Here is a 27,549-nt window from a genome sequence, read left to right as displayed (position 1 = left end):
AACCAACGAACTTGGATTTAGACATGGCTGCAGGCTCGACGCAAACCTCGTCATTGCCCTGGGACGAAACTCAGATTCCTGAAGTGGGGGGAACCAATGATAAGGATCTTAATGCATTCCTTTCCTGCTCAGACGAAGAACACTGGCGGCCTGAGGAATCTGGCGGTCAAACGTGGGACAATGCTCCAAATCGAACCTGCTACTCCTCCTTTGGCGAAGATGGGATCACTGCTACCGTTAGCGCCTACGGAAACCTGATGCAATTTGGGAGATACATTGGCAAAGGGAGGTCTGGCGTTTTTACCGCCGACCAAGGATGTGTACCGGAGCCTTATCTGGTGAAAGAAAGAACAGCCGAGCTTCTAGCCATATCAGACAAGGAATCATACGATCAACCAGATATGTATGGCTTTCGATTCACGAATTTGTCATCTCAGAGCCGGCCCAAATTGTCGTATGTCAATTATCGCTGGCCAAGGTTCTGTAGCAATTACAAAGACATCAAAGGCAACAAAGTTGACTACACTACCCTGTGGCTTGTTCATCACGAGACTGTTGTACAGCATTGCATACTGCAAAATCAGGGGCAAGTATCCGTGCCTGTCAGTTGCGAATTTTCGAACCAAAGGAAGAGTATTCTGATACGTGACATGGACCATCTGGACCCTGGATACATATTTAATGACGTATACTCAGGATATACTCAAACAAACGGCCCAAAAGATTTGTCGTGGGTTTTGATGCACCAACTGGAGCCGCCAAATGATAACTACTCAGACGATATGACCAAAAGTCCTACACCGACACGGGCGGATTCAGTTGCGATAATCATATCCATCTTCGTGGATGGCCGCCCGCTCCATTGGGAGAAATCAAAACCGAACATGTGGGTAAAAACGCTGGCGCCCAAGAGCAAGGATGAAAGCACAATGGAAATAGCCATTGCCTACAGAATGATTCTTCTTGAGGGATCCATGGGTGCTTGGCAGAGCTTTCTCATCCCCGCTATAGTCAGCGATGTCTACAAATCGTTGAGAAAAGAGCCACAGCCAGGAAAGCTCTCCATATGCAATCCGAAGTCGCCGGACCCAAATGAAACACAATACCACGGAGAGCGGCGAAGATTGCACAGGAATGGCCTTGAATATATTGCGCGTCGAAATCTCGAGCACATTCTTTCTGTTTGCGCCATTCCCTTGGTTCGGCCACAGGACCATTGGAGCAGCAAAGGCATCAAGCTGGACGATCCTGGGAACAAATTCTCCCAACTTGGCAGGCCTATCGCATTGACTTGCGGCGATATTTCTTTCCATCGTGTCACCTCTTCTGGCAGTTTGTAAGTCCTGTCCGAGATTTGATTCTCCCTGAAAGTTCAATTACCCCAGCCCTCAGTGTCTCACCAGAGTACGAAATACTCAAAGGTCATTGCTCCTGCCATTACCACCCGCTCTTAGAATGACATCGAACCAAGTTCACTGGCGATTGTGTGGGACAAATACTAATTTTCCATCTAGCTTTGCCTTTCAATTCCTCGTTGAAGTTGCCAACCTGATATCACGTTCAGAATTCAGCAAAACCGAGTGTGCCATTTGGTTGTTGGGAAGAATTTGGTCAACGTGTCGTGGACATGTCGCCTGGATACTATGTCAAGCAGAGAGAAGGCCTTCAGGATACTTTGCGGCGAACTACTGGGTGCCGGGGAAGATAATGCATCAGGATCTGAACAGCTCATGGCAACCACTTGATTCGTTGACTGATACAGCATACCAGCTTATCAAAATTCAGGCGTATATTACGTCCTTTGGCAAAGACAAGACGGAGGCGGGTGCAATCTTGAATGATCCGCGCTTGTATCTTGCAGCTTTTAGTTGGCTTAGCGACATGCATGTCTTGAACAGACGAGGAAGCTTTGCTTGGCCACATGCACAAGAAGACGGCACAGGGGTGTTTCGCCTCGACGATCACGTGTGGATTTGGAGGGCGATTAAAGCAATCGAGGAATGGGATTTGATGACCTCAAGCTTATGGGTTTCAAAGAACCTTTTGGAGTTGCCTCCACACCTGTTGGGTAGGAAATTTGCCTCGCGGGATGTTCAGCGGGAGGTTTTCCGACGCTTTACAACAGAAAATGATTTTTCCAGGAGACGGACATTAGCTGTGTTTAGGTCGTCCAGAGAAACACGATTTCTGTTTCATTCTCGAGATACAGTATTGTTTTATGGTCTTAACTGGGGCTTCTTCCCGGAAGATCCTTCTTCGCAAGAGGTCTGGGAGAACACACTGGAGGCACAGGCACTACACGACGAAAACCAGGAGACTCGATGGGACAACGCACTTCGATATGCTCTCGGAGTCATCATGGGCACTTTGGGGCACAGCATCAATAAGCGTTCGCCGGCAAACCTGGTTGAAGCTTCCTTGGATGTGCTATTCAAAAGCTCCAGCCAGAATGGCCTCTTTTTTGGACAGTTGGATGAGACAACGAAAGAACCCATATTGTTTCATATGGATGCACATCGTGATTTCTATTATCATGCCAGTTTTGAGATTCCATACATCCTCTTGGTCAACTCTTCGGGTATTACCAATCCCCGTTCTCTACCGGAAAAGGCAAAACTGAGCCTGGAGCCAGACAGCAACGATTCACTACAGATATTGCCCATACCGAAACGACAGTTAACCGGGATTGAGCGTGGGAATACAACAAGGCCACTGGCGGCCCAGCGAGAACAGTACAGGAAAGCTACTTCTATGAAGAAGATAGTGCCATTTAACTACATGATCGATTCGTTCAACATCGTTGAAATCGATGAAGAATGGCTGTACAACTATCCATCATTTTTACCAAGCCACAACAGTATGGTATCAAGCGTCGAAGGCAATGCATTGGAGAAGACTCTACGGCAAGTGCTTGGTGATCTACTAGAGAATCCCATCTTTATCAGTCCCTTTACCGAAGCTCTACTTGGAAGACAGAACGCCAAAGAAACCATCATGCCCATGTTGGACAACTACGGTCAGGTAAGGTGGCAGCTGTGCAACAGTATCATTCGTGAGCCTCTACTACTGGCAGAAATGATCACCGAGAACAAGAACCTGAGGAAGGCTTTCAATCGGCGTATGGATACGGATACTGTCGAGGGTGTAAATCAGATTCTGGACCCAGCAGGTGGAATTAACGGGCAGGAGGATTGGACAGCCCGAATTGAGCTCTCAACCTTTCTTTTACAAAGAGATATCTACGGGAGGGTGACGGAATTTTTTCAAGAATTCCTAGGTAGGAGAAACAGAATTCTTCTTGAAGATTCAGTCGAATTGGAGTCAATACGCCTTGAGCTAGACTGGATTTTGCGGAACCACATGAGTCCTAGAGTCCAGCTTCTGATGGAGGACCAGATATTGTATAGCGGCTGGATGGACTTGTGCAAACTTGGCGGCGCCTTTTCCGGACATGTAATAGCAGAATCAATCAGAGAATGGCTGGGGGCAGCGATATACCGATACAATGAATTGGAGAGTGGGCAGCATACTGAGAACCTGCGGCCTATTTTCGACCAAACTCGACGCGTGGCCTCGGTTTCTGACACACGGCAAAAGGTTTCCCAAGGGAAAAAGAAACCGCGCTACGGCGGCGACGATCCTAACCCGATCAAAGACGATGGCTATTGGGAAATGTCTCGGATGAGTAATGACAGCCTCTTTCAGCGGCTTTCGCGGTTTCGCACCCCAGCTGAAGCCAAAAAGCGCTTCATATGGCTTCCAAAACCGAATGCTGAGACCGCACTCGTGTGTTATCTGGGCACCCCCGGAGACGAAAGGACGGCAATATCCTCGTTTTTTGATCGGCACGCACATCATGACCTGTACTTTTTCGATGACACAACTAGGTTCTTGAACACCTGGGAGACCGAGATCCATTTGACGTTTTATCAGCTGGTCGATAGCAGGAACGAGTCTGAGCTCCGTTCGCCTAGTATACTCAGGCGTGGTAAAGATGACCTCCCGGGCAGCAAAGCAAGCAGAATCACCAGGGCTTCGATGGGATTCCGCTTTCACGGAGACCTGTTTGATCGCTATTGGACATGCCACTTCATTGAATGCACTCTCACCTCCTCCGAAAGTGAACGATCAGAACTCTCTTCCCATTACTCGTTCAAAGAAAGGACCTGGCGTCAACGTAAGGTCCTTGAACTGTATCTGTTCGATCGAATTTTGACGAAGTTGGTATCGAGTACGACGGACATCATTGAAAAGCTCAAGAATGAGCTCGGTGTACGCGAGGGTGCCTTTTCCTTCGTGGACCTCAAGAGCGATGACTACTTCTCCTCCAGTGACCGTTGGCAGGAAGCACAGCAGACTCTACAGGCGATTGAGAATCACCTGGAACAAGTGGAGGCACTTGTTTCGAGATGGGAGTCCCGAGAAGATGATCGTGGATCTGAAAAGCCGCGTTGGACGCGAAACGACGAACGCAAGTATCGTGGTGACATCAAGAAACTTCTGGGTTCCAATAACAACAAGATCAAAAACCTGCGAAGCCTTCGCATTGAAACAGGGTCACTCAGAGAGCTTCTCGGAGCACGCCAAGAACAGATCAGCAGTGATCTATCGCTTCGTGGAGCGGAGGATATTCGTTTCTTCACCTATGTTACGGTCGTTTTCTTGCCCCTCGGCTTTGCAGCTAGTATATTCAGTATGAGTGGAACCCCAGAGGGAAGCCTGATTGGCAATATGGCAGCTTGCGCTCTCGTGGCCCTTGTACTCACGGTATTCGCGCTTGTCAATGCAGAAACATTGGGGGCAAAGTTCGCGAAACTGTCCAGCCGGATAGAGCAGTTCTCAGAACGACACATGGAAAAGAGTTCACTTTTTGGCCTTCATAAGAAGGGACCCAAGGACGATGACCAGAAACCCATCGATAAGTATCATAAGGGAAATGATCAAAAGGCTGAGAAAGGGGAGGCAGGTATCGATTCTTCCCAGAAAAATCAAAAGAAGACAGAGCCTTCGACACCTGGTCTATTCAGTTCCCCAGAAGGACCATCTAAGGTGGCTGGAAAGCGCAGTGGCAAGAACGAAGACCTCCCACCGTCCCATCGACGAGTAGGCCCTAGCAGAAAGAAGTCTTGGCACGCTTGGTTCTGGTTACGGTACTTCCTCATTGAATTCCCTGCCAGGAGGGTGGCATCGGCATATCGAGACATGAGGAGCAGGCGCTTTACCTGGATGACAGGTTTGAACGGCATTGGCGGAATCATACTTCTACCATGGTGCATCATTGTGTTCCTGGCTCAAATTGTTGGAGCCAACTTGGTAGATCTGAGCCGTACTTTATGGCGTAAGTATACACTTTGCAAAAGTCAAGCCACGAAAATAGCCTAACCTATTATAGTGTCAGCAAGATTTCTGTATCAAAAGTATTCACAAAAGGAAGACCCATTCGAAGGGCAGATGAGGCTATTACTGAAACCGGACCATCATGTGCGACCTCTGAAGTCTGTTAACAAGGAGATCGAGAAGAAAATCGACGATCTACGAAGGTAGATACAAGAGAAGGGGTCTCTGGATGTGGCATCAATTTGGATGGTCTAGGAAATTTACGGCATAATTAGGGCAGGTTGTATTGGACGTCGATTTTGCCCAGCATTAAAAATCTTAATTGAAGATGATAATAAAACGTTGGTAGTTTAACAAAGACCCGGAGGGATGTATATCCAAGGAGCGTGGAGGCATTCCGTCAAGTTGCTAGTGTTTCTTCCCTTCATCCTGGACTTCCCGCAGCTGTGCCCAACTTTGTGCTGTACTTCTTGAACGACGCCTTTCCTTAAAAGTATGAGGTCCGAGCGTTTAGTGGTCCTTGCCGTTGCCGTAGTCAGGCTTTGGTGGGTGAGTTGGGTACAAGTTAGACGCGCTACGGCATATGGACGGGTAGGCAAGGCCGGTCGTGTCAGAGTAGTTTGCGGCAGGGAAGACGGTGATGGGAGTCATGATGGGGTCGTGGGGCATAAGACCGATGGGGACTTCGAAGCCGCAGGGCGGGTGGAACTCATCAGGCAGCTCAATGATATCTTCGTAGTAAGTGCGCAGACCGCGGCATTTGGAGTTGCGCCACTTGCGCTGGATAGCTGGCAGGACAGTGCGCCCGTTGTGCTCGAGGTGGATGTTGGGCGCGACGTAGGTGTGCGTGGTGTTGGGAGCACTGCTGAAGACACCACCGTAACTCTGGTTCCAGAAGTAACTCTCGAAAGGCCCCAGGGCAATCTTCTCGTCCCACTGCCGGATGCCATCGCCGGTCTTGCGGCCGACAAGATTCCATACATTGGCGCCGACATCCCAACGACCCAGAGTGTGCAGATCCCAGTTGGCCTCAACGGACGACAGCTCACTGTAGTGGTTGAAGTAGCCATCATCGGTGGTACCCACCAGGTGCTCGGGAATGGCAGATCCGACCTGGATGCCAGCCACGTGGTTACGCTGGGTGGCGTTCTGTCCGTTGGCCTGCCAAGTGATGTAAAACAATGTGTTGTCGTTGATGTACTTGTTTGCAAGGAGAGGCTCAACGAAGCTGCGGGTCCAATTGCAAGAGACGGAGATGTTGGTATCGTGTCCATTATTGTACAAGTTGGGGGTAATGAACGACCATTGGGGGAGGCGCTCGTTTTCCAGGTCCTCATAGAACCTACACACAAGTTTGTATTAGTCTTGCATTGAGACCGGAGATATAGTCGCTTACAGTGTCAAGTTCTTGATCTTGGCAAGGCGATCAGGGTCGTTGGTAACAGAATCGAATCGGATCAGGAGGTTGTGCTTCCGCATATAGTTACCCTCCACTGGGTTGCTGTACTCAAAGCCATCAAAGCCAGTGTATGGCAGTCCCTCATTATAGTCACCCCAGCTGATGCCTTTGTCCTCAAGAAGGTCAACAATGGTGGAGACGTTCTTGTCAACGACGACAAAGCTATCACTGTTGAGCCCAAAGGTATCACCACTGGCAGGTGAAATGTAGTTCGGCTGACTGGGGGCACCGACGCCATACTCTTTGGTCAACAGGATTCCCTTCTTGAATAATGCCTGGCAATCGGCTACAGTACTTGTAAGTAGATGTATGCGGTCATGCCGTTCGACACAAAACCTACTGTTGTTCACAGCACTGTCAAAGGCGGTGGTCTCAAGATAAATCTGAACAATACGATCGAACGCCTTTCCCTTGACATGGGAGGTCGGAGACTCTGTCCGGGCAGTGGCCGCAGCGGCAGCAATGTCGGACGTAGCAGTTGCAGTGTTCGAAACGGACTGGCCAACAGCCAAGCCGGCTGCGGCGAGGATAGTAAATGCTTGGTTTAGCATCTTCGAGCACTATCTATGGAAAAAGGAATGTTAATGAGAGACTGTAGCTCGTATAAGAAAAGGATCGGAGCATGTGCTGCTGACAGACAACTCAAAGGAATACGTTGATAGAGAATAGCGAGCTTATATGCCTGTCTGCAATACGCCTTGCGAAGACAGTAAATAACCACGGTTTGGTCGTACCGCCTCAGGCGAAAGTTTCCAACCGTACTGAACTCTGGATCACGAGGTCTCAGAGGGCATTTGCCTATTCGATTGATGCAGCTAGCAAATAACCTTTGTGAAACATCCTTCACACAACCCTTCGATTCTAACGGTATGTGCCGCTAGAGTCACGCCTATAGGACCGTCGTCTGAGCTTGAACACTAGTACTTGTCTAAGCGCGCTGTGCGGGTTTTCCAAGCACGGGTTATGGACTTGGCTGAGGTCACCCTGTTGACCATATCACGAGATGAAGGGAACCAAACCACGAGATACATTAGAACGGGTTCACATGCTGGCATACAATTGCCAAGGTTCTGCTATTATAAATAACGTTGACCGCGATTGCCGTGTTCAATTCCTGACCTAATAACTGAATAGTGGCGTGCAGGCGGCATGATTTGATGGACCAGTTGATTGTACCTCTGGAGCCTATTGACACTTCTGCGGCTCTTGTGACCCATAACTGCACCTCTTCTGCTTCAGGAATACAGAGTCTAGAAGCTGACGAGAGCGTTGTGGCAATTTGGTGGATGACAACGAACGGTTGACTGTGGACACTTTGCTTAGCTGGCGTTTGGCTTGTTTATCATGTTATCGAACTTATTATGAGACTATCGCAAGCCACACACGGTGGGTGGCCTCGCCCAGTCGTTGGGCGCCGACTGCAGAGGCGCGCTTGTCGCTGGGGCCTGTACGCTAAGGTCTTTGAGTTTCATTATCAGCTGGAATTTCCCTGGCGCTATATGCGTGTACGCTCAGGAACGCGTCGCATTAGGGTTCCGCTGTGTCTAGTTCTAGAGGACTGTCCACTCCGGCCCTCAGCGGCTCTTGGTGGGTCATTATCCTTTGTCTCAACCACTCGCTAAAAGTGCGCCTGTCACCAAACCCCGTCTACAGCCGCTAGATTGGATGTTTTGGTTCCTGCAGCTTCGGCCCTGGTGCGTAAGGCTGCATCCACTTGCGTCGATCTCTAGCCGATCTCCGACACTGAGCTGTCAATTTTTGAGTATCAGAGAAGGACGGTCATGATAAGTTAAAGTAGGACCTTGAGCACAAGGATTCTGCTTCCCATGGTAATCTTAACTCATAGGACCTTTTACTATGAGGGAACTGTATTATGAAGAGCGGATTGATGAAAGAAATTCCACGGGTCTGCAGGTATCAAATCATTGAGTACTATGCTCTTTGTGGTGTTGGTTGAGGGTCAATTCATGAAGAGGGGCTGAGGCGTAACTTTTCGCATCTAGCGTAGACCAATGCTAAGAAAGAGTAATTTCCATTCCTGCTTTCTATCATCAGCTTGATCTGAATTCTCGGATCTCCGCCAAGCTTTGTTGTGCGTTCGGCCCGGAAAGGCCCATGGAACCTCACGAGATGGTTTCAGCGCCATGTCTATACGTGGCGGTCGCCCCTCAATACGTTTCACTGTGACGGCTAGTCCCACAAAATTAGGGTCAAACCCCAGATTCAGCCTGGCAAGACATCGAAAGGGTCCCCTGGGGAAAGCAACCCCGCTGCGCGCAGCGCCGCTGGCGGCCTCGCTATCACATACCTAGCGGGCGGGTCGGCGTGTTCAGGAGCGGAATGGGTGGAAACTACTCGAGACACGCCTAGGGCTGCATGTGCTTGGAGTCGCTTGGCAATACACAGTAGTAGTCACATTGATGTATACAAAATCTCTAAGCCGCTTCTTACTTGTGATAATCCAAGCAAATTGCATCCACGCCACTCAAATCATTCGCTTGAGAAATTCCGCCCCTTTTACGTAAATTATGCTGCGACCGAATCCAGGAATGCCAATAGCTGGTTCATGGCTGCCTCTCTTTTCACTTCCACCCACTCCGGCGTCTTCCGCTTGAGGCGCTCTATCATGACTTCATTTCCAAGGTCAAACGGGCATAGCAGCTCCTCGAACTGTCTCAATCTCTCCAGTCTGTCGATCCCATGGATCGATGATGGCCTAATAGCACCTCTGGCTGCCAGCAAGGCGTCCCAGGCCCGGGCAATCTTCCACTTGACCTTGTGTTCGGGGGACAGGTCGTCGCTCGCAAGTAGAAATATTCCCGTATGGCTTTCTGCAAATCTGAATCCTCAGGATGAGTATCGCCCCCAATATCCCACAGTCCAGTGAAGACCTCATGCGCAGGGTTTGTCACGCATGCCCAGCCAGAATCCAACACCGCCGACACGCAGTTGGTAGACTTGTCATACAACATGTTGTTCTTGGCTGATACGCTGTGTCAGCCCTCTTTTTTTTTTCTTTCTTTGGTCTGCTTTTTTTGGTTCCTTTTCCCCCTGCACGATGCCAGAGTCGGCTTGGACTTACTTAAATCACCGTGGACAAGCACCCGTTGTGCAGTGTCCACACCCTTTAGCAATTCTGCAATTCCATGGTCGTTGACAAACTTATCAATGCGATCACGGATGCCATTCACTCTCCAGCTGTTGAGCAAGGAGCTGTTGTCGGCGCCTTTGAGTTGCTGTTTGAAGCGAGCAACCCACAGTTCTTTGTACCTCTGCCAAGGACCTTCTGGTAGAAGTGGCATCTGGCCTCCAACAATTTGACTGTTGGCTGCAAAAGTCAGGCCACCGAAGTGGTCATGGAGGCTATCAAGAAGAGTTGTCCCTTGGAAGGCTGCAAAGATATCTGGTCCAAATTGTCACCCGGCATGTATTCGCACATGGTCCACGCGAAGCCGCTCTCATCGGGGACTTCGGGGGGCTTGCATGGCTGTCATGCGTAAACGTGCGGGATAATATGTGCCAAGCGTGGGCGATGCGCTGCAAGGTGTTGGCGGAAGAGCGACTGCGCTGCCACCTCATTCTCCGCACGATTGGCATTGTTCATCCCCTCTGCGTGGGAATTGCTCAGCCGGACGATCAAGACAGAAATGCCTGGATCGGGCAGAGCAATAGTCACACGCCTTTTTTGCCCTGGTCTTGAAATGTGCAGCAGTTGCTGGCTTTGCCAGTTCGACCTTGTAGACGAAGTTGTTGAATGCAAATGGAGCATGATCCACGTACTCGACTGGGGATATGGAAGACGTCTAACAGCGTTATCGATTAGACATTGCCTAGGACCAGCTGCGGAAGCATACATCGAGACCGAGTCCTTTCACAATACCCCCAAGGGCGAGAATCCGGCGTTCGTATCCTTCGTGATTGATATTGGTGGCTGCCATTTTTGCCTGGTCAATTCGCACTCCTTGGGGGAGATTCGAGCAGCACAGAACGGCTTTATTTGTAGGAAGACTTTTCGGGGCATCCGGTCATGGAGCAGGATTGTCGCCTAAGTAGAGTTGGATGAGAAAAGTCACGTCATCAGGCGCGCAGATAGTGAGAATGTGTTAGCTGGTTCACGATACTTGTGTGCCACAGCCATGGATGCGCACAGCTAACGCTTGGCGCAAGTCACGAAAAGGGTAATTGGGAATGTGATCGCTTCCGTAAATGTCCTGTATCATGGGGGGCAAGCCGACATTCTGCGTGGCGCGTCGTGTTACACGTTTCCTTGTATAGCATAGTGTTCTCAGCTAGTGCTGGTTCTGCTTGTGGGCTATTATACGCTAACCTGGCTCCTGTCACGAGTTACCTCGATGAGAGATGAGGCGTAGCACACCCCATCCGTATATAGGTGATGCAAATCCCGTAGAACACTTGACTAGTCGCCTTCTGTCACTACATATGATGGCCCATACAGCATCCGGCGTGGCAAGTATGGTACGGCATCCATCCCTTGGCCAATACGGAGAAGCGAGTTAGTTGTACTGGCAGACAGACAGACATCCACGGGACCCAATACCTGCCCGTGGACCTCATATGGAGTGGCGCGCCGGAAGAATGTATCTCCTTGTATCTTTTACCCCACGGTTGGTGGTGGCCAAGGCCCCACCTGAGGTCGGCCAGGTCCAAGGTGACCAGGTCCCCTCCACAATTCCCACCACAACGTCAAAGCTGCGATCGCATATCCAGCGGCGCACATCCACCGAACTTGCCGACCTGTCGACCTGCGCGATCCCAGATCACCATCATTTCATCAACCTGGTCTTGCGCTGGCTGTGATCGCCGCTTACTGCCGCCATGGTTCTTCAAGATCTCGGCCGGCGCATCAGCACGGCCTTGCACGATGTCACTCGTGCGCCCAATCTGGACGAGAAGGTGAGGACACGGCTCGCTCGCTCGCTCGCTCTCATAGCATAAGCCCCTCCATCCGCTCGGTGGTGACTGACCCACGATTGTGTCCAGGCGTTCAAGGCCATGCTCAACGAGATATCCCACGCCCTCCTCGAAGCCGACGTCAATGTGCGCCTAGTCAGCAAGCTGTCCAACTCGATAAAAAACCAAGTCAACTTCAAGGATCTGCCCCCGGCCGTCAACAAGAAACGCCTGATTCAGAAAGCCGTCTTCGACGAACTCGTCAAGCTCGTTGACCCTCACGCCGAACCGTTCAAACCCAAGAAGGGCAAGTCAAATGTCATCATGTTCGTTGGTCTGCAGGGTGCCGGTAAGACGACGACGTGTACAAAGCTGGCTCGCCACTACCAGGCCAGGGGCTTCCGCGCTTGCCTGGTGTGCGCCGATACTTTCCGTGCTGGTGCCTTCGATCAGTTGAAGCAGAACGCTGTGAAGGCCAAGATCCCCTACTATGGTTCCCTGACGGAGACGGATCCGGCCGTTGTGGCTAGGGAGGGTGTCGAGAAGTTCAAGAAGGAGCGCTTCGAGGTCATTATTGTCGATACGTCCGGAAGACATCGACAGGAGTCCGCCTTGTTCCAGGAGATGACAGATATCCAGGCCGCCATCAAGCCTGACGAGACTATCATGGTTCTCGACTCCTCGATAGGTCAACAAGCAGAGTCACAGGCCAAGGCTTTCAAGGAGGCCGCCGACTTCGGTGCCATCATCATCACGAAAACGGATGGCCATGCCAGTGGTGGTGGTGCCATCTCCGCTGTCGCTGCCACACACACCCCTATTGTGTTTATCGGAACTGGAGAGCACATGCTAGACTTTGAACGATTTGCGCCACAGCAATTTGTCAACAAGCTGCTGGGCATGGGTGATATGGCCGGGTTGGTGGAGCATGTACAATCACTCAAATTGGACCAGAAGGACACCATCAAGCACATAGCAGAGGGTATCTTCACCATAAGAGACCTGCGTGACCAACTCGGGAACATCATGAAGATGGGCCCGTTATCCAAGATATCAGGTATGATTCCAGGTATGGCCAACATGCCCGGTATGGATCAGATGGACAACGAGGAGTCTAGTGCCAAACTCAAGCGGATGATCTACATCTGCGACAGCATGACCGAGAAGGAACTCGACAGTGACGGCAAGATGTTCGTCGAAAACCCGACTCGGGTGGTGCGTGTTGCACGCGGCAGCGGCGCCAGTGTTCGTGAGGTCGAGGAGCTCCTTACTCAACAGCGCATGATGGCTGGTATGGCCAAGAAGATGGGCGGAAACATGAAGAACATGCAGCGCGCCCAACAAGCCATGGGAGGTGGTAACAAGGCACAACAGATGGCCGCCATGCAGAAGAGGTTACAAAGCATGGGTGGTGCCGGCGGAGGTGGCATGCCTGACATGGCCAGTCTAGCCAAGATGTTCGGCGGAGGTGGCGGCGCCGGTGGCGGTATGCCCGGCGGCATGGACATCCAGAGCATGATGAAGAGCATGGGTATGGGTGGCATGATGGGTGGTGGAGGAGGTAGGGGCGGTAGAAGGTGACCTACAGTCTAGGCGATACGCCCTGGATGTATAATGGATACCCGCAAAAATGTCACCGACTTCATCTCTCGTCTCATCGGGCGAGTAAGGGGGATTTGCATTGGCTTGACATGGCATGGCACGGCGTTCGGATGGGTGGCTGGTATGTAGAAAAAACAAAAGACAAAGCTGAGAGCAATGTTCAATCGGCACCACAGCAGTCCGAGAGACTGACGCAACCATCTATTGTTTTTGAAAACGCTTATGCAATGGTTTGGATCGAATGATATTTACATAGAAAACCGGCCATGAGCAGGCTCAGAGTACGCATATGCAAGAAAATGTATGTACACGAAAAGATAATGGCCCGCATGCCATCCCCCCTCTCTTTCTACCTTCGCCGTGCTTGCCAGCGCTTGGCGCTCATGGGGCGTGAGCCTTCAGAAGCGAGTCGTAGTACTTGTACGCCGTGCCGCTCGGGGGCTCGAAGCTGTAGATGTAGTCGCCCCACCACGGACCGCCAGCCCACCACAAGGCGCCCTGCCACACGTCGCTGTTGGCCTCGAGGTGGGCGATCAGGCCCTCGATGGCCGTCTGGCACTGGGCGTTGGCGCCGCCGGCGAACTCGCCGATGATGCCCTGCTTGCCGTTCTCGCGCAGCCACTCGGTGGCGCCCACGACGCGCTGCACCCCGATCTCGGTCGACACGCAGTTCTCGGACGTGCCCGACCCGTCCGAGTCCAGGTACTGGTGCATCTCGTAGACCAGCTTGCCCTGCGGGTCCGTCAGCGCCGCCAGGTTGCCGTTGGTCGTGTTCCACGTCCAGGCGCCTGAGTACGAGTTGCCCTCGGCGAAGATGTACTGCGTCGTTGCGCCGGCGCCCCGGATCGCGTCGATGGCCGCCTGGTTGAGGTTCAGCACCAGCGTCTGGTCCATGTCGTGGTACTCGTTGTTGGTGTCGAAGATGACGTTGGCGTTGCTCTTGAAGGCCGTCGCCACCGTCTTCCAGAAGGCGCCGAACCCGTCGACGTCGGTGATGATGTTGCCATAGTACCGCCCGAAGTTATGCGGGTCCAGGATCGCCTGCGCCCCGTTCTCCGTGATGTAGTTGACCGTCGCCGTCAGGTTGCGGAGGTAGGCGTCGGCCGCCGCGTTAGTCAGCTTATCCGGCACAAGGCGCTCCATGGAGAAGGCCACGCGGAAGATGTTAAAGCCCTCACTGATTAGAGTCTTGACGCGAATATGTTAGCTTGGATAATCGTCACCCACGGGGCAGTGGTGAGGCGAGACTTACACCAATGGCCTCCGTGGAAGGGAAGTAAAAGTCCTTGCCCCATGTTCCAGGGTACGAGTTGGAGCCGAACTCGGCAACCGACTGATTGATACCGAACCACTTCAGCTTTCCAGCCGATGAGGTCACCGTGGCAGATGGCGCCGTGGTCGTCGCCCGTGTGCTCGTGGCCAGTGTCGTGGTCGCAGCCGTGGTCGCAGCCGTGCCAGGTTGACATTGGCTGTAGTAATCATTGACGTACTTGCAGGCGTAACCAGACACGCACGTAGTTGCACCCGAGTATCCATTTCCACCGCACTGGGCCCAGGCGGCACCCTGGGCGAGAGCCGCACCAGCGAAGGCGCTGCCTACGAGACAAGACCGCATATTTGGTGATGTTGAATATGGTGATTCACTTGGACCGGTGCTGGGGCTCAGTTCTCACATGGGGAGAACGGGGAGGAGACATCTTGATATATATATCACGCCTAACGCCTAGCACTTGACTGGGAACCAAGTTGGTTAACGGACGCGAGGAGCATGGCAGATGAGGGTAAGGGGCATGGCAGTGGATTGTCTCCAACAACTTACTCCAAACAAGCATTTGCTAGCTGTATTGAGGACAGCGGAGGGTAGACTTGGCTCCAGGCCGGCATTCCGGGAAAGAGTTCGTAGACTAGTCCTTGTCCAATCCGCTCTAATGGAACGCCTAACCTGGTTGCGGAGGAGGGGATTAGGCCAGACGATGAGACGATGCGGCTCGATTCTTGATTGACCATGTATCATGTATCGAGTACGGGCCTAAAGCCTACAGGAACACCTCTGTCACAGGGCGGCACGCGCAATGAAGTCATGTGCTGAAATTACCACGGGGTATATCGACCCATGTTTGTTTCTTTGGTACTATTAACATGAAGCCGCCGGCTCGAATTGGCCCCGTTTTGACTTGGTCCGGGCGCTTTAGGGTTCCGGCATATTTAGTATCGGAGATGATAGCATTCCGAGTCCTCGCCGGCTCGCTCAGTGAGGAGTGCAAACTACATAATTTTTTTTTATTTTTTTTTTTGGTATGAATTACGGATCATTTACTACATACTTCTCACTCATGTGCTAGCCCATTCAAACGTTGTGAACAGGCAGGTGCACATCGGGCCAAAATGAGGAAGCAGAAGGATCGGCAGAGATCACGGAGCGCTAGTCTCCGCACCCCGGATCCGATAGCCTGGATCGTATTAGTCGGTTCCACCAATCAGCAATTACCGGGCCGGCAGTCCTTCGATCTCCGCAAGAGGGTTTTCTGGTCTCAAAGGCGCACCGAGGCTAGAAATGAGAGTTGTGTTCTATGTACTTGGCGGCTTGGCTCAAATAAGACAGGACAATTATCTAGACAAGCATAAAGTTTGCGCCATAAGTATAAGCTCACTTGGTTGAAAGCAACCCTGCGGGTGCTCCGTGGCCTGCTATACCTGGGTTGAAAGATAGACATTGCTGGGTTCTGTATGGGGATGGAAACGTGCAGTTTTGACTATTGACCTCAAATATACGTTGAACATTCTGATGTGACAACTCTGAAATAGATATCCTACGGCCGCCCTCTTCATTGACATAATAATTGAGTTCAAGAGAGGTAATCATGGGCTACGGAGTGGCTACCATCATAAGTGCCCTGTTACACAGAAAGGGCCTACAAGCCCTCTAACCTCCGTCCAAAAAACGGGCAAGGGAATTCTGCGTCTTGGGGCAAATTATATGGGTGCATGGAGCGTTATCTTCTCGAAGTCCATACGTAGCAGGGAATGACCATATAAGAAATGAAACACAAAGCCACACTAAGCCACTTACACAAGCCACCACACCACCCGACCTCAGTACTTATTCATTTCATGGCCTCATCTGATACATTAGCAATACCTATGTGCTGCCTGGTGTAATTATGGACTTGACCCAGTGTGATCAGTGCTTATCACTCCCAGGGAAACTTAGAAGTAAGCGAGAAAGAAGCGGATCAATTTATGATCTTTCTCGTGGGACGGGAGTACCCTGCCTCTGACAGACCTGACGGAATCCACCAGACCGTTATTTGGATTCTGCATGATATTTTTTTATTGAATATACTTATATCGATTTCATCCCCCTTGGCCGCTTAGATTCTGATAAGCATATGTCGATGCGTTCCTCGTCACGGCTTCCGAGTCGGCTCGACGGCGATTAAGCCGAACGCCAGTGACATTTCTATCGTGTACTCTGACTCACTCGAGTTCAAACAGTCAACAAGACGCTCTCACGGCCCACTCAGCTTGCTTCGAACCCACTGAAACACAGCGCGCACCCCCGCCAGGATCAAAACCAAGCGGCGGTGGCCCCAGGGACTCCCCGTGGCCAAGCTGTACTTAGAGGCAATGGTAACGCCCAAGACTCTGGCGGTGGGCGTTAGATTAGCGAAATAACGAAGGATTGGCATTTGTGCCACAAATTTCCACGATCTAGTCACAAAGGTTCACAAAAAATTCCGTTTTCAAATAACGCGGTCTATTGTAGCATCCACCCCTAGGGATCAGAATGCTGTAATACACATGCTCCATTGTGAATACAAAAGCCGAGAGAGTGTAAGAAATGTTTAATGGAGAAGCCACAAAAGATGACAAACGAGACTTTTTTGCATCTAAGCCCAAACAGAGATCCTCCCTGGTTTCAAATATCACCCAGTTATCGACGATAGAAGTCTCAGTCGACCAGCTCGAGCCAAGTCTCTCTAGTTAACAATGGCACACACGCCATGCTTGATGATATCGTGGTTGTCACCATGGCAATTGATTTTGCCGGATGCGGTTTTACACCCACCGATCTGGAGACCGCCGGAGTCAAGGAGGACGGTAGGGGCGCCGCTATCGCCGGAACAGCCGCTAAAGCTGTACGACACCTCACCGAGGCTGAACGATTGGCCACACGGGGATTTCGTGAGAACATCGAGTACTTGCTGGCCGGGGCATGCGTGTTGGCCCTCGGTCCAAGCAACCCAGTGGTTGGTCTGGTCGCCATTCCGGAGTTCCTGGCCGAACGCTACAGCTTGGGCACTGGCAAGGCTGCCGAAGGCAGCGACGCCTAGAAAGACGATAGATCCGATATTGAACTGCATGGTGAAGAAATAATAGTAGTATGGAAATTTATGTTAACGGAAGCTGTAAAGCTGAATAACTAGCTTTGGTAAATCTGGGTGAAATGCTGTAGTGGTGATGGTGATGGGGATGATGTTGTTGATGATGAGGAACTTCAGCAATGAATTTTGGAGATGAAAACCACTTTTATATTGATATCTTAAGTGACGACAGGTAGTCCTACGAAACATTGTCTTGACTAGGCTAGCGATGGATCGTTCCATCGAGGGAGTTGGACGAGCCTTGCATCGAGCTGCTCATCTTGGGATTCTTCGTTGAAACACACGTCATGGCAAGGAGTTAGGATGAGGTGTCGAGCAAGTAGCGCTTATTTCGCGATTCGGGCTCGTGGGAATGAGGGATTCTCCATCCATCACCATTGCATTAGGAGACACCAGGACTGTTCAAGCCTACCTTTTATCCGTGCACACTTTTTTGAGCCACTGCATCAACGCGTTTTTGGGGCAATAGTGGATGCTAGGGGTGAGGAGTTTGAACACGTACCCCTTTCGAAAAGCACGCGGCACTGATTAATTCCAGTTAGACTTGATATGACATAAAAAATAACAACTGGTAAATAAAGGATTGAGTTACGCAGTGATCGCCAAGGAAACCGTATACAGTTTCTCGCGTGATTCTTGGCTTCGTGCAACAAGTGTTGATAGTTTTGAATCCCGCGGGGGGGCGTTAAAAAGGTAGTGATTGCAGAGAATTATTTAGCGGTACAATGATACACCATACGCTGTCTTCGTATGCCACATCCTGTCAGCTGACTACACTTCCTTATCCCAATGGCCCTGCTACCCGCCTTAGACCGTCCAGGCTGCCGCGAATCTACTCGGCACCTAAAATATAGACAGCGTTATACAGAAGTGAAAACGCCACAAGATCAGGAGGAATCATATGCTTGTCGGAGGGCTTAAATTATGTCTTCTGATTGCATCCATTTGCCTGCCAGCTCGGCAAGTTCTTAAGCCGACCCCGATCATGGCTTTAAAGCGCTCCGCGCGAGATGCACCTTTAAGATGTTGACCTTTGCAACAGACGTACACTCGGCACCGAGAACCGTTTTCACGGTGATTCAGGCTCGCACACGCTACTATCAAAAGCTCTGCATGAACCAGGCTCTCTTGCTGGCACTGATGATTCAATCCACATCTATTTTTGCGTGACCTTAAACTGTATTAAAACTCCGCCGATCTGGCCGGCAGAGGAATGTTCTCTACCTGATGACAAATCATTGTATGGCAGGAATGAACGAGGCTGACTCTACACGAGCCCTACACAAGGCCCAATCCCGCAACCGCAGTTCCACGTAGGTTCGGCATTGATATGCATCATATATACCGCGAGGCATGAAGAAGGATGATGTCAAGCGATACCGGATTCTTACATACTACGTAGATATGAACTATTTTGAGAACGGTCGCGAGCTTGCTCCGAACAGGCCGATATTATAGGACCGGTGCTATGAGATAGATCAGGGGCTGAAGAGGTCCTATCCAGGGATTCGATAGAACGGAAGCCTTTGAGCAAACCCCCTGGACTTGCACAGGTACTTGAGACCTTATACAATTTCATGCCGTCCCCAGATGCTGAACCAAGCATGTCTACATGTACCTTTTGTGTACCTCTAAGGTATCCGGTTGATCCGAGACAGAAATATCCAGTCGATTTGGCTAGTTTCGAAGGCATGATCCTACACTACCTCAACACTTTACGTGAAGATCTAGGTGTCATGTTGAAGATCCTCCAGGCGTTTACAATCCACAATGGTCCACTATTGACGTGGTTGCCCTCAGGCAAAACATATGCCATTAAGATGAACGTAATTCACCATTTAGAAAGCTATATAATGCCACATCACCTCCCTTTAGACAATCCAATCACTATTATCACCATAAAAACGTATTCTTAGCTACTTATTCAAGACCGTACCACTCTATACAAACAACCAACTTTTGGGCGATCAAACCGAATATTAACATTATGCAGCTATTTACCCTGCACCGCTTCAACTACCTTTTGGCCGGTGTCCTATTGGCCCCGTCTGCTCTACAACTCTGTCTCGCAGCACCACAGCCACTTGGGTAAATCTCAATATCTTGAAATTCTTGGCGCCTGGTATCAAAGAAGCTAAACCTCTTTTCAGGAACGACCCCCAAGGCGTAACGCTTGCCCTCCGTAAGGACAGTAATCCCTTGAAAACGTTCAAAGCCAACGTGGACAACGCCCCTGTCAAGGCCAGCCAGGACAGGACTGCATTCGCGGACTTTTCCAACGCGGGCCAACAAACTGGTAGTTCTCGTGGTTTTAATCAGTGTGTTGGCGTGATTATTTCCACCCACGACGCCGCGCTGTTTGGCCATTACACCTGTGGTGATCAGGGGCAGCAGCGGGCTAGGCAGGATCTTCAGCAGTACTGGAACCAGCACAAAGACGACAAACTTAAGAACCCTGACGTGATGATCTACGCCAAAGTAGTTGTTAACGACGCCACCGGCGAGGTCATGGAGAACTCTTTTGAGAGTGCCTCAACGCAAGTCTTCATCAATCTGGCCAGGCAAATCACCGGGAAAACCCCTGCTATCGAAAAGTACTTTGTGAGTACTATGAAAAATCTGATTCCTCTTCAAGATCGTCTAGGATTGAGGCGAGCTTTTGAGAAAATGATGTTTAAAATGAAAGACTAACTTCTCCCGTCAACCTTCAGGATCTTGATGCCTACGTCACGATGCCCAAACCGGGAGAAAGTGGGCGAGGTGAGAGACCTGGCTTCGACCAGGATACTGCACTCGCATACTCTGACTACGCTGGTTTCTGGGTGTCCAAGAACGGTCCCAGATTCATGACTGTACGGATGCAGAAGGAGGCTGCACAGAAATAAGTGATATATGCAGGACCCCAGGGAGCACCACCACAGGTGTAGGCACAGGTGCAGCAGGGAGTGTAAGGATTTATCAATCTGAACATGTGACTATTAGATCACAGGCTGGCGTAGAACGCAGGTCCTTGGATTCTGGGGCCGCGTTGGAACAGGGGGGGTCCAGGCAATGAAGGCAACGAGGTAGTCAAGGGTCAATTTAACGACCGTTGGCCCCAATTTGAGGTTGTTTTCTTTCTAGCAACTTAATCCCATTTTGCTATCGGCGCGGCACAGCGCCTCACCCTAACCCTAGCCCCAGCCAGCGCCCTTCGCGCGTACTGGGACTTGGCGCACTTCCTCTACACGTTCCGACCTATTAGTTGTCTTCAAGCTATCTAAAACTAAGGTGGCCGTGCTATAATTAAAGGATGTTATTACATAAGTGACCCACGGGCTAACATCCTATCTCGTATAGCAACACTGGTGATGCTCGTTATCCAGCCAGCCCAGCACGCTTTTAGCCATCTGAGCACAAGTAGGGGCTTGGCAATGAGGCCTATGTTAGTCCAGACCCAGGAATAGGGCTCCAACTACCCCACAGTCCCCTACCACAATAAGCTTAGTGGGTGCTGTGGGTGCCTATTGGCCAAATGTTGCTGCGTCTGGGAGAGACCAGCTTGCCCTACAAATGACCGAACCGATGACCTAAGTCGTGAACAATGCCCAGGGTTGAGTTGTGAGGTGCAGTGACTTGTAGTATGTTGTTCAGTACTGCACTATGCTGGGGAAGCGGGTAGGTATCTTTACACCCGTGCCCAGGCAATCCTTGTACCTAGTGCTTCGCTTGTGGTAGTGCATCCACCCAGCAAGCCCAGGTGTCATTTTGTAGGATCAGTGGAGACACAATGCAATCCTTCCTTGGCTTTCAGGGGGCCGCTTTAGGCTGCTGTTGCACTGCTGTGCCGCATGAAGCGCTCGAAACCTTTGGACGGTCTCGTTTTATTCTTCTACTGCTACACTGCCGCTGTACCACAATTTAGATTCCCTCCTAATCTCATCATTACCTGTGATGCACAGCATGGCGTCGCGGGAGATGATTGCCGACCCTTCGGGGCTGTCCGAGAGGACCGTCTCTCAGTTGCACGAGATCGCTGACTTGATGGACGAGATTTATACGACCCTCGCCAAGATGCAATACATCCCCGAGCATGCTATCAACCGCGCGCCGCACCGCGAGCCGCCCATTAACCTTAAGCTAGCTAGAAAGCTCGGTTTGAACCGGGCAATCACCTATCTGCACCAGATTTTGCCGTACGTAGATCTCACCGCTGTGGAGGCCGGTGACTTCGTCTTGGGAGGCGACTTTGTCGATTTTCGGGATCGTGAATTGTTGGAACTCAGCCGTGACCCGCTCTCTGTTGACGACGACACGTATATGAGACCCTCCTCTACCACACTTTCTATGATGCGGAACCATCAGCATGTCATTCTATATGATGCCAAGCTTAGTATGTACTCCTTTGGGTTCAAACTCGGGTAATTTACCTGCAACTGACATGTGTGGTAGACCGAATTTGGATCGTAGACCAGCAGTCTTCGGGCAGCTTCGACCCATTACCACATTTAGGTGATTCAGATGCAAAGCATGATGGAGAGGTTGATGAAGAAGAAGATGATGAAGAGGATGACGATGAACAGGAGGACGATGACGACAATGATGAAGAAGAAGACGTGGAAGAGGGTGACGACGACGGCGATACTGACGATGAAGATGACGAAAGTGAAGACGAAGAGGACGGCGAGTACAACTTCTACGGCATGCGAAGTCGCCCCGCCCCCGATGTCCTGAGAGCCATCAAGCAATGGTTCGTCGACCTCAAACGACTTCCTGGGGGTGGTGAGGAAGCAAGCGGGGTATGGCAGATGACGGCCGACGATAGGAAAGAGTTCTACAAAAGAATCCCTGAGCATCTAGTCGTCCGCGAACGAGATGATATGAAGTACTTGTACCGCAAGCATGGCTGGCCTAACAACTTTGATGGTGCTGCTTTCAACGCAGACAGGGCGCGTCTAGAAGCACGTTGCAATGCCGTATCCGATTTCAACGACATCAGAGAAAAGGTACAGCGGCAACAAAGCACCATGGAATGGATCAACCGCGATTTGCTGAAGCATAGAAACGAAATGCAAGCCGCAGAGTCAGACGACACGAGACTTGCCGCTGAGTGGGAATTACGAAAATTGGAGATTATCCGAGATAGATCCCTCAGGACGCACCAAGAAGAAAGACTCGAGCTTGAGAGGGTTTTCCCTAGTGGCCGAAACTTGCTGGAAGACGAGCTGTATCTCGGGGAAAGCGAGAACTTGGAACGGACTCTGGACTGGCTGGAGCGCAGCTTGAAAAATAGCAAAAAGCGGGAGCCTGGACTGGGGAAGAAAGAGTCCAACAATCTCTACCTTCTGGAGGCGCAGCACGTCCGCGTGAGAAGAGCTCTCGATGAATGCCGTGCAGATCTAGGACAACGTGGACTGACCCCGCGCACTTGGGTTCCAGAAAATGTCAACTTCACAAGAAGTCAGCAGTGGAGACGCGAGATCCGGACCCATGAGCTGCCTTCAAAACAGCAGTTCCTCGATCAGCTACCTGTCAATGCAACAGCGATGAGGCAGGCAGTGCAGGCCGATATCGACAGAACCCAGAAGGGTCTGGAAGACTCGTTGGAGAAGGACAAAACGATCATTAGACTGCACGCTGATAAAGGAGAGCCAATTAAGGGCTATGAAACTGTCGAGTGTCTCAAGGATTAGGCTGGTTGGAAGGTCTAGCAATGTACCACGCACGCAAGGGATGTGATTTTCTTTCTGTTGCGGCATCGCTAGAAGCGGCCCAGGGAAACTGTTTTACCTAACTTCTGGCAATTTGAGATAAGTTCATCTACCACTAGAATCGGCCGGCAGAGAAGACAACCTCCAACTGCCCGTTGACTGAATTGATAACAGGGTCCACTCCATGACCCAAATAGACTTGTGATTCCGAGCACTTACTCTTCAGCCACTGCCGCGCTGCGTTATTTGCCTCACCAGACCCTTCAAGGTCAGCCAGCACCTTGACACCGCTGTCCTTGGCGACAAGAGCCGCAGGAGGGGCTCCATTCAGAAGGTCGCCCTCACAGCCTCGCGAAAGCTTGGACCCGTCCGTCGTGATGATCTTGGCTCCGCCGTCACAGCCCCGAAGAAAAGACACATCGCCGTGCAATGCGCCATTACTCATGGAGGACTCAACCCATGTTCCGAGCTTGTGGTCCTTTCCGTCTAGGTTGACCTTGGCGGTACCACGTACGAGGCGGCCCTGCCAGGTTGGGCAGAGCTGCACAAATCGGCGGGCGCCTTGGGGAATCTTTGTTTACACCTATCAGTCAAAGCGGTTTGATTAGGCAGACGCATACCCACAGTGATGTGCTTCCAAGGCTTCGCATCTCGTAAGTTCTCATAGAGGAAGTAGTTGCCCTCAGCTGCGTCGTTGTGGGTAATCCAGACGCCTGGACCGCTGGTAGGATCACCGGCTAGTGATATGTTAGCATAGCTGGAGTGGTGTTTAGAAAGACACGCACAGGTGTGGACGGTATCAGCTCTTTCGTCAGGCTGGCAGTAGACAACTCCTTCTGTCGGGCGAGCACCACTGATCGTGGCCAGGCAGGCCGCAAGAAGGAGTACGATAGCTCTGCAGAACATATTAGCTGTTCAGGAAGAATTCGTGGAAGCAAATGTGTGTAATAATGTCTTTGTGTTGGTATCTTGTTGGTTGGCGATAGAGATGGTCTTTGTGCTGAGAATGGCTTCACATCTGCGATGAACTGATATTTCTAGTGTTTACAAAAGGTGGTTAATTCATTAAAAGTCGTTTTATATTCCCCATGAGCAGAGCCTCGAACATTGGCGTTCAACCGCAGATTGGCCAGTCCTAGTCGAATATTGTTATTGAAGTTATATTCACCATGTTGTCTTGTTCTAGACCCAAAAACAATAGTGATTGGACTAACTTGAAGATGCTCAAGTATCACCAGCACTGATGCGTAGCCATCTGCCCCTCATTCAAGTTATCAAAGATGCCTCCATCGGACGTTGAAATTAGTTCTATATCGCCAATCATAAAGAGGGGAGGAGTACGAAAATAGAGACTCGATCCAGTCCCTGAAGCCAGCGTTTAACTGCTTAGTGCTCAATTAGGATTCACGGCACCTTTATGGGGTCACAGGCCATGCTTTAGAAATTATTTGCAAAACACAGCATGAAGTGTTTCAGTTTATAGCCCAGTTTTGCTCGTGTTTCCAGAAGACAAGGAGCGAAAATGTCTTGCAGTGGAGAGAAAAGTATGCCAGTTTGAAGGGCGTGAAGTCTGCATGCACGGTCTACCCAGAGCGAGATACGAAAGTATGTTGTCATCTTGCGGGTTCCGTCATGCGGAATTAAGTCGAGGAAGAAACCGTTGCGGAGTAATTCGCAGATTGTGACACGTTCTCGATGCATGTCGGTCAGACCTGAAAGAGGCTCATGGGTTCTTCCTTAGATGTCGTGAGATGGAATGGGATTCACATGATTAGCTCCACGAGGAAACAAATCTTTGAGCTGCGGTCATTTTCAGGTGAGTGCGAAACGATTGTTTAGAGAAAGGGCTTGCGAGCACCCGGCCAGAAGACTCCGGCGGTGGCTCCAGTTTCGATATACTAGCCATATACTATATTCTGAACGACACAGCCGGCGCTCCTTCGCTTGTTGGATGTGGCAAATGACCTATTCTTTGGGGGAAACAGTGTCTACATTGGAAGGGAAATTACGGGGCGTCAATGTCGGATGCGCGGCAAGAAGCAGACTACTAAGCGGAGCATAAGAGCGTTCGCTAGAGGGTAGCTTGAACACCATGCAGCATCAACTGCACGTGTTTTTGCTGCCATCTATTGCTCGTCCTCGATTAATTCGGGGTCGTATAGAGTGGAAATCCGCCGCCTTAGGATCTCGGGCCGTATGAGAGATATTTCTGCGTCTCTAAGTCTTCCGCCCCGGGCCGCCGAGAATTCATAACTCGCTAGTGACGCATTCCAATGCACAACGCCCTCTCATTTTGCCACCGACGATACGCTCTCATGACTGCTTACTTATGATCTATACTGAGCGCGATTTCTAGGTTTGTTGCTCCCCTTCGACTAATATACCGTATAACACTGCATCGATCGACTAGTATGTTGACTGAAGTGGAAATACGTTGAAATCATCACCACAGTCAACGCACAAGCCTAGAATGATTGAAAACACTTACATCATTTATTGGCTGGCCTAGCACTACGGGGTCTTGTTTTCGGGCCTACTTCCACTACTCGCAACGCTTACCGAGGTCACAGCTTCATTCGTAAGACTAGTTGATGCGTTAGGTTCGCCTTTCTGTTTTTGGTTAAAATAGGGGTAGTGCTATCGCTAGCTGACGATCGGCCAGCACCGATCAATGCCAAAGCGGGCGGTCGGCTTCCAAATCCGGAGACTCGGCAATTCTTCAAACGGGAATCGAACAGTCACCAATCTCGGGAACATGGCCAGAATCTGCCAAGCTTGACTTGCTATATTGTAGATCACCATAACTTGTCGCCTAGTACAATTCCAAAAGCTTGTCAAAATTGGCAACCGATGGGCTGTCTGACGTTTTTTGTGGCCTGTGGCCGACGCCGATGTATATACCATCAACCTCTTATCGGTGATAAGCTGATCCATGACTCGTCTGACCCAATGTTTCGGTAATATGTGTTGGTGCCGTCCCAGATCTGATCTACATGTTGACCACAACTGCCGTAGTAATAAATTGGCACGTCGAATCGATCACCATTTGCACATTATTTCCGTTAGCAAAGGAAAAGTTTTACGGCCCATTATGGGCTAGCTCAGCGTAGGTAGCCGGCTAAGACGCCCCAAACGGTTATGGTGCTATGTTAACTAGCTGCAGACTGGCAACCCTTTCGTCGTCCCCGTCTTAAGGCAAAGTTATTAGGCGCTCGGGTGCTTGGGAACAGCTGGCAGGAAACAAGACCAAGACGTAGTAGATTGATTGATTATTAACTCCCTGAACTCTATACAAAAGTGTAATACCTTGATGTGGCAATGGTGAAGGACTTGGTAATAGAAACTTCGAGAACTTACTCAAGATGTGTCCTGAATGGCCTCAATGCGACGTTTCCAGCGATGCAATGTGCATCCTCGCCTTTTCGAGCTTACTCGTCTAGTACTTCTCCTGACTGAATAGAAGCCAACACATGATCGTATAAGCCTCTTCTATCCGTCTGATCGCTGTGAGCTTGATGGAGCTGTCAAATGGCTAGCTTCCGGATCAACAAGTCTACGGTCACAATTCCGCCCCAACCTTCGGAGTCAGAATCATATACAACTCCTCTGAAATCTCCCGATTGTGGTCAGCCCTAAGCTTTCCTTGGTATGGGGTTTGCAAACATCGGTGGAGCCATTTGCCCCGGTGTGCAGAGTTGTGGATACTTCGCGAGTAATGCCAAGGCCGCATAGATCTTAGCATTGTTTCTGACGCTGGCAAACTTGGGCAATGCCCTTGTACCCCTCATGCATTTACACGCTGGCCCATGGGGCCGCGCGCCGCCCTGCGTGATAGACCCTCCTCCCCCCTGCCACTCTACACCAAACGGAGCAAAAGCACATAACGTGGGTCCGGCAATAGATGTAGATGAATGGACCACCGCCTCGGGGATTGACGGCCCTAGAAGACACGGGGTAAAGACCGTTCTTATTTTGTGGACAGAGTCCCAGTAATCCTCATACGCGGGACGTGCAACATCGAAACGGCAAATTGCATCCAACAAAAAGTAGTTATAACCGCCCAATTGAACGCGTGGGTCAAAGCCCAGGAACCCATCCCCTTGTCGGGGCCGGTTATATCATGTTGCTGGATCCCTTCGCCCGTAGTTTTTGCGTTTTCGGTCAG

The 27,549-nt window shown here is 50.6% G+C and overlaps 9 protein-coding genes across 9 annotated transcripts; 5 read left to right on the top strand and 4 right to left on the bottom strand.

Moving 5' to 3' along the window:
• Positions 1-23: 23 nt before the first annotated feature.
• On the top strand, positions 24-5,544 carry JN550_012312 (uncharacterized protein; the record flags this gene model as incomplete). Its single annotated transcript, XM_049310774.1, has 3 exons — positions 24-1,336; positions 1,515-5,338; positions 5,393-5,544. The coding sequence occupies 3 exons, from the start codon at positions 24-26 to the stop codon at positions 5,542-5,544; spliced, it is 5,289 nt and encodes a 1,762-aa protein (XP_049165748.1).
• A 303-nt stretch (positions 5,545-5,847) lies between these two features.
• Positions 5,848-7,347, bottom strand: JN550_012311 (uncharacterized protein; the record flags this gene model as incomplete). The annotated part of the gene is made up of 3 exons (XM_049310773.1): positions 5,848-6,679; positions 6,734-7,082; positions 7,137-7,347. 3 exons carry the CDS (start codon positions 7,345-7,347, stop codon positions 5,848-5,850), a joined length of 1,392 nt encoding a protein of 463 aa, XP_049165747.1.
• A 1,975-nt stretch (positions 7,348-9,322) lies between these two features.
• On the bottom strand, positions 9,323-10,734 carry JN550_012310 (uncharacterized protein; the record flags this gene model as incomplete). Its single annotated transcript, XM_049310772.1, has 4 exons — positions 9,323-9,627; positions 9,879-10,199; positions 10,473-10,599; positions 10,651-10,734. The coding sequence occupies 4 exons, from the start codon at positions 10,732-10,734 to the stop codon at positions 9,323-9,325; spliced, it is 837 nt and encodes a 278-aa protein (XP_049165746.1).
• Positions 10,735-11,632: 898 nt separating this feature from the next.
• On the top strand, positions 11,633-13,288 carry JN550_012309 (uncharacterized protein; the record flags this gene model as incomplete). Its single annotated transcript, XM_049310771.1, has 2 exons — positions 11,633-11,710; positions 11,798-13,288. 2 exons carry the CDS (start codon positions 11,633-11,635, stop codon positions 13,286-13,288), a joined length of 1,569 nt encoding a protein of 522 aa, XP_049165745.1.
• A 402-nt stretch (positions 13,289-13,690) lies between these two features.
• On the bottom strand, positions 13,691-14,924 carry JN550_012308 (uncharacterized protein; the record flags this gene model as incomplete). The annotated part of the gene is made up of 2 exons (XM_049310770.1): positions 13,691-14,497; positions 14,562-14,924. 2 exons carry the CDS (start codon positions 14,922-14,924, stop codon positions 13,691-13,693), a joined length of 1,170 nt encoding a protein of 389 aa, XP_049165744.1.
• A 2,389-nt stretch (positions 14,925-17,313) lies between these two features.
• Positions 17,314-17,643, top strand: JN550_012307 (uncharacterized protein; the record flags this gene model as incomplete). Its single annotated transcript, XM_049310769.1, has 1 exon — positions 17,314-17,643. The coding sequence occupies one exon, from the start codon at positions 17,314-17,316 to the stop codon at positions 17,641-17,643; it is 330 nt and encodes a 109-aa protein (XP_049165743.1).
• A 2,038-nt stretch (positions 17,644-19,681) lies between these two features.
• On the top strand, positions 19,682-20,579 carry JN550_012306 (uncharacterized protein; the record flags this gene model as incomplete). Its single annotated transcript, XM_049310768.1, has 3 exons — positions 19,682-19,782; positions 19,845-20,295; positions 20,406-20,579. 3 exons carry the CDS (start codon positions 19,682-19,684, stop codon positions 20,577-20,579), a joined length of 726 nt encoding a protein of 241 aa, XP_049165742.1.
• Positions 20,580-21,636: 1,057 nt separating this feature from the next.
• JN550_012305 (uncharacterized protein) lies at positions 21,637-23,366 on the top strand (the record flags this gene model as incomplete). The annotated part of the gene is made up of 2 exons (XM_049310767.1): positions 21,637-22,066; positions 22,126-23,366. The coding sequence occupies 2 exons, from the start codon at positions 21,637-21,639 to the stop codon at positions 23,364-23,366; spliced, it is 1,671 nt and encodes a 556-aa protein (XP_049165741.1).
• A 133-nt stretch (positions 23,367-23,499) lies between these two features.
• On the bottom strand, positions 23,500-24,290 carry JN550_012304 (uncharacterized protein; the record flags this gene model as incomplete). The annotated part of the gene is made up of 3 exons (XM_049310766.1): positions 23,500-23,955; positions 24,009-24,121; positions 24,170-24,290. 3 exons carry the CDS (start codon positions 24,288-24,290, stop codon positions 23,500-23,502), a joined length of 690 nt encoding a protein of 229 aa, XP_049165740.1.
• Between the last annotated feature and the right edge of the window lie 3,259 nt (positions 24,291-27,549).

Source organism: Neoarthrinium moseri, assembly GCF_022829205.1.
Source record: "Neoarthrinium moseri strain CBS 164.80 chromosome Unknown scaffold83_Wmoseri_CBS_16480, whole genome shotgun sequence".
NCBI classification, from domain to species: Eukaryota; Fungi; Ascomycota; class Sordariomycetes; order Amphisphaeriales; family Apiosporaceae; genus Neoarthrinium; species Neoarthrinium moseri.
The sequence above is the reverse complement of the archived record's forward strand: the minus strand, read 5'-3'. Positions and strand labels throughout refer to the sequence as shown.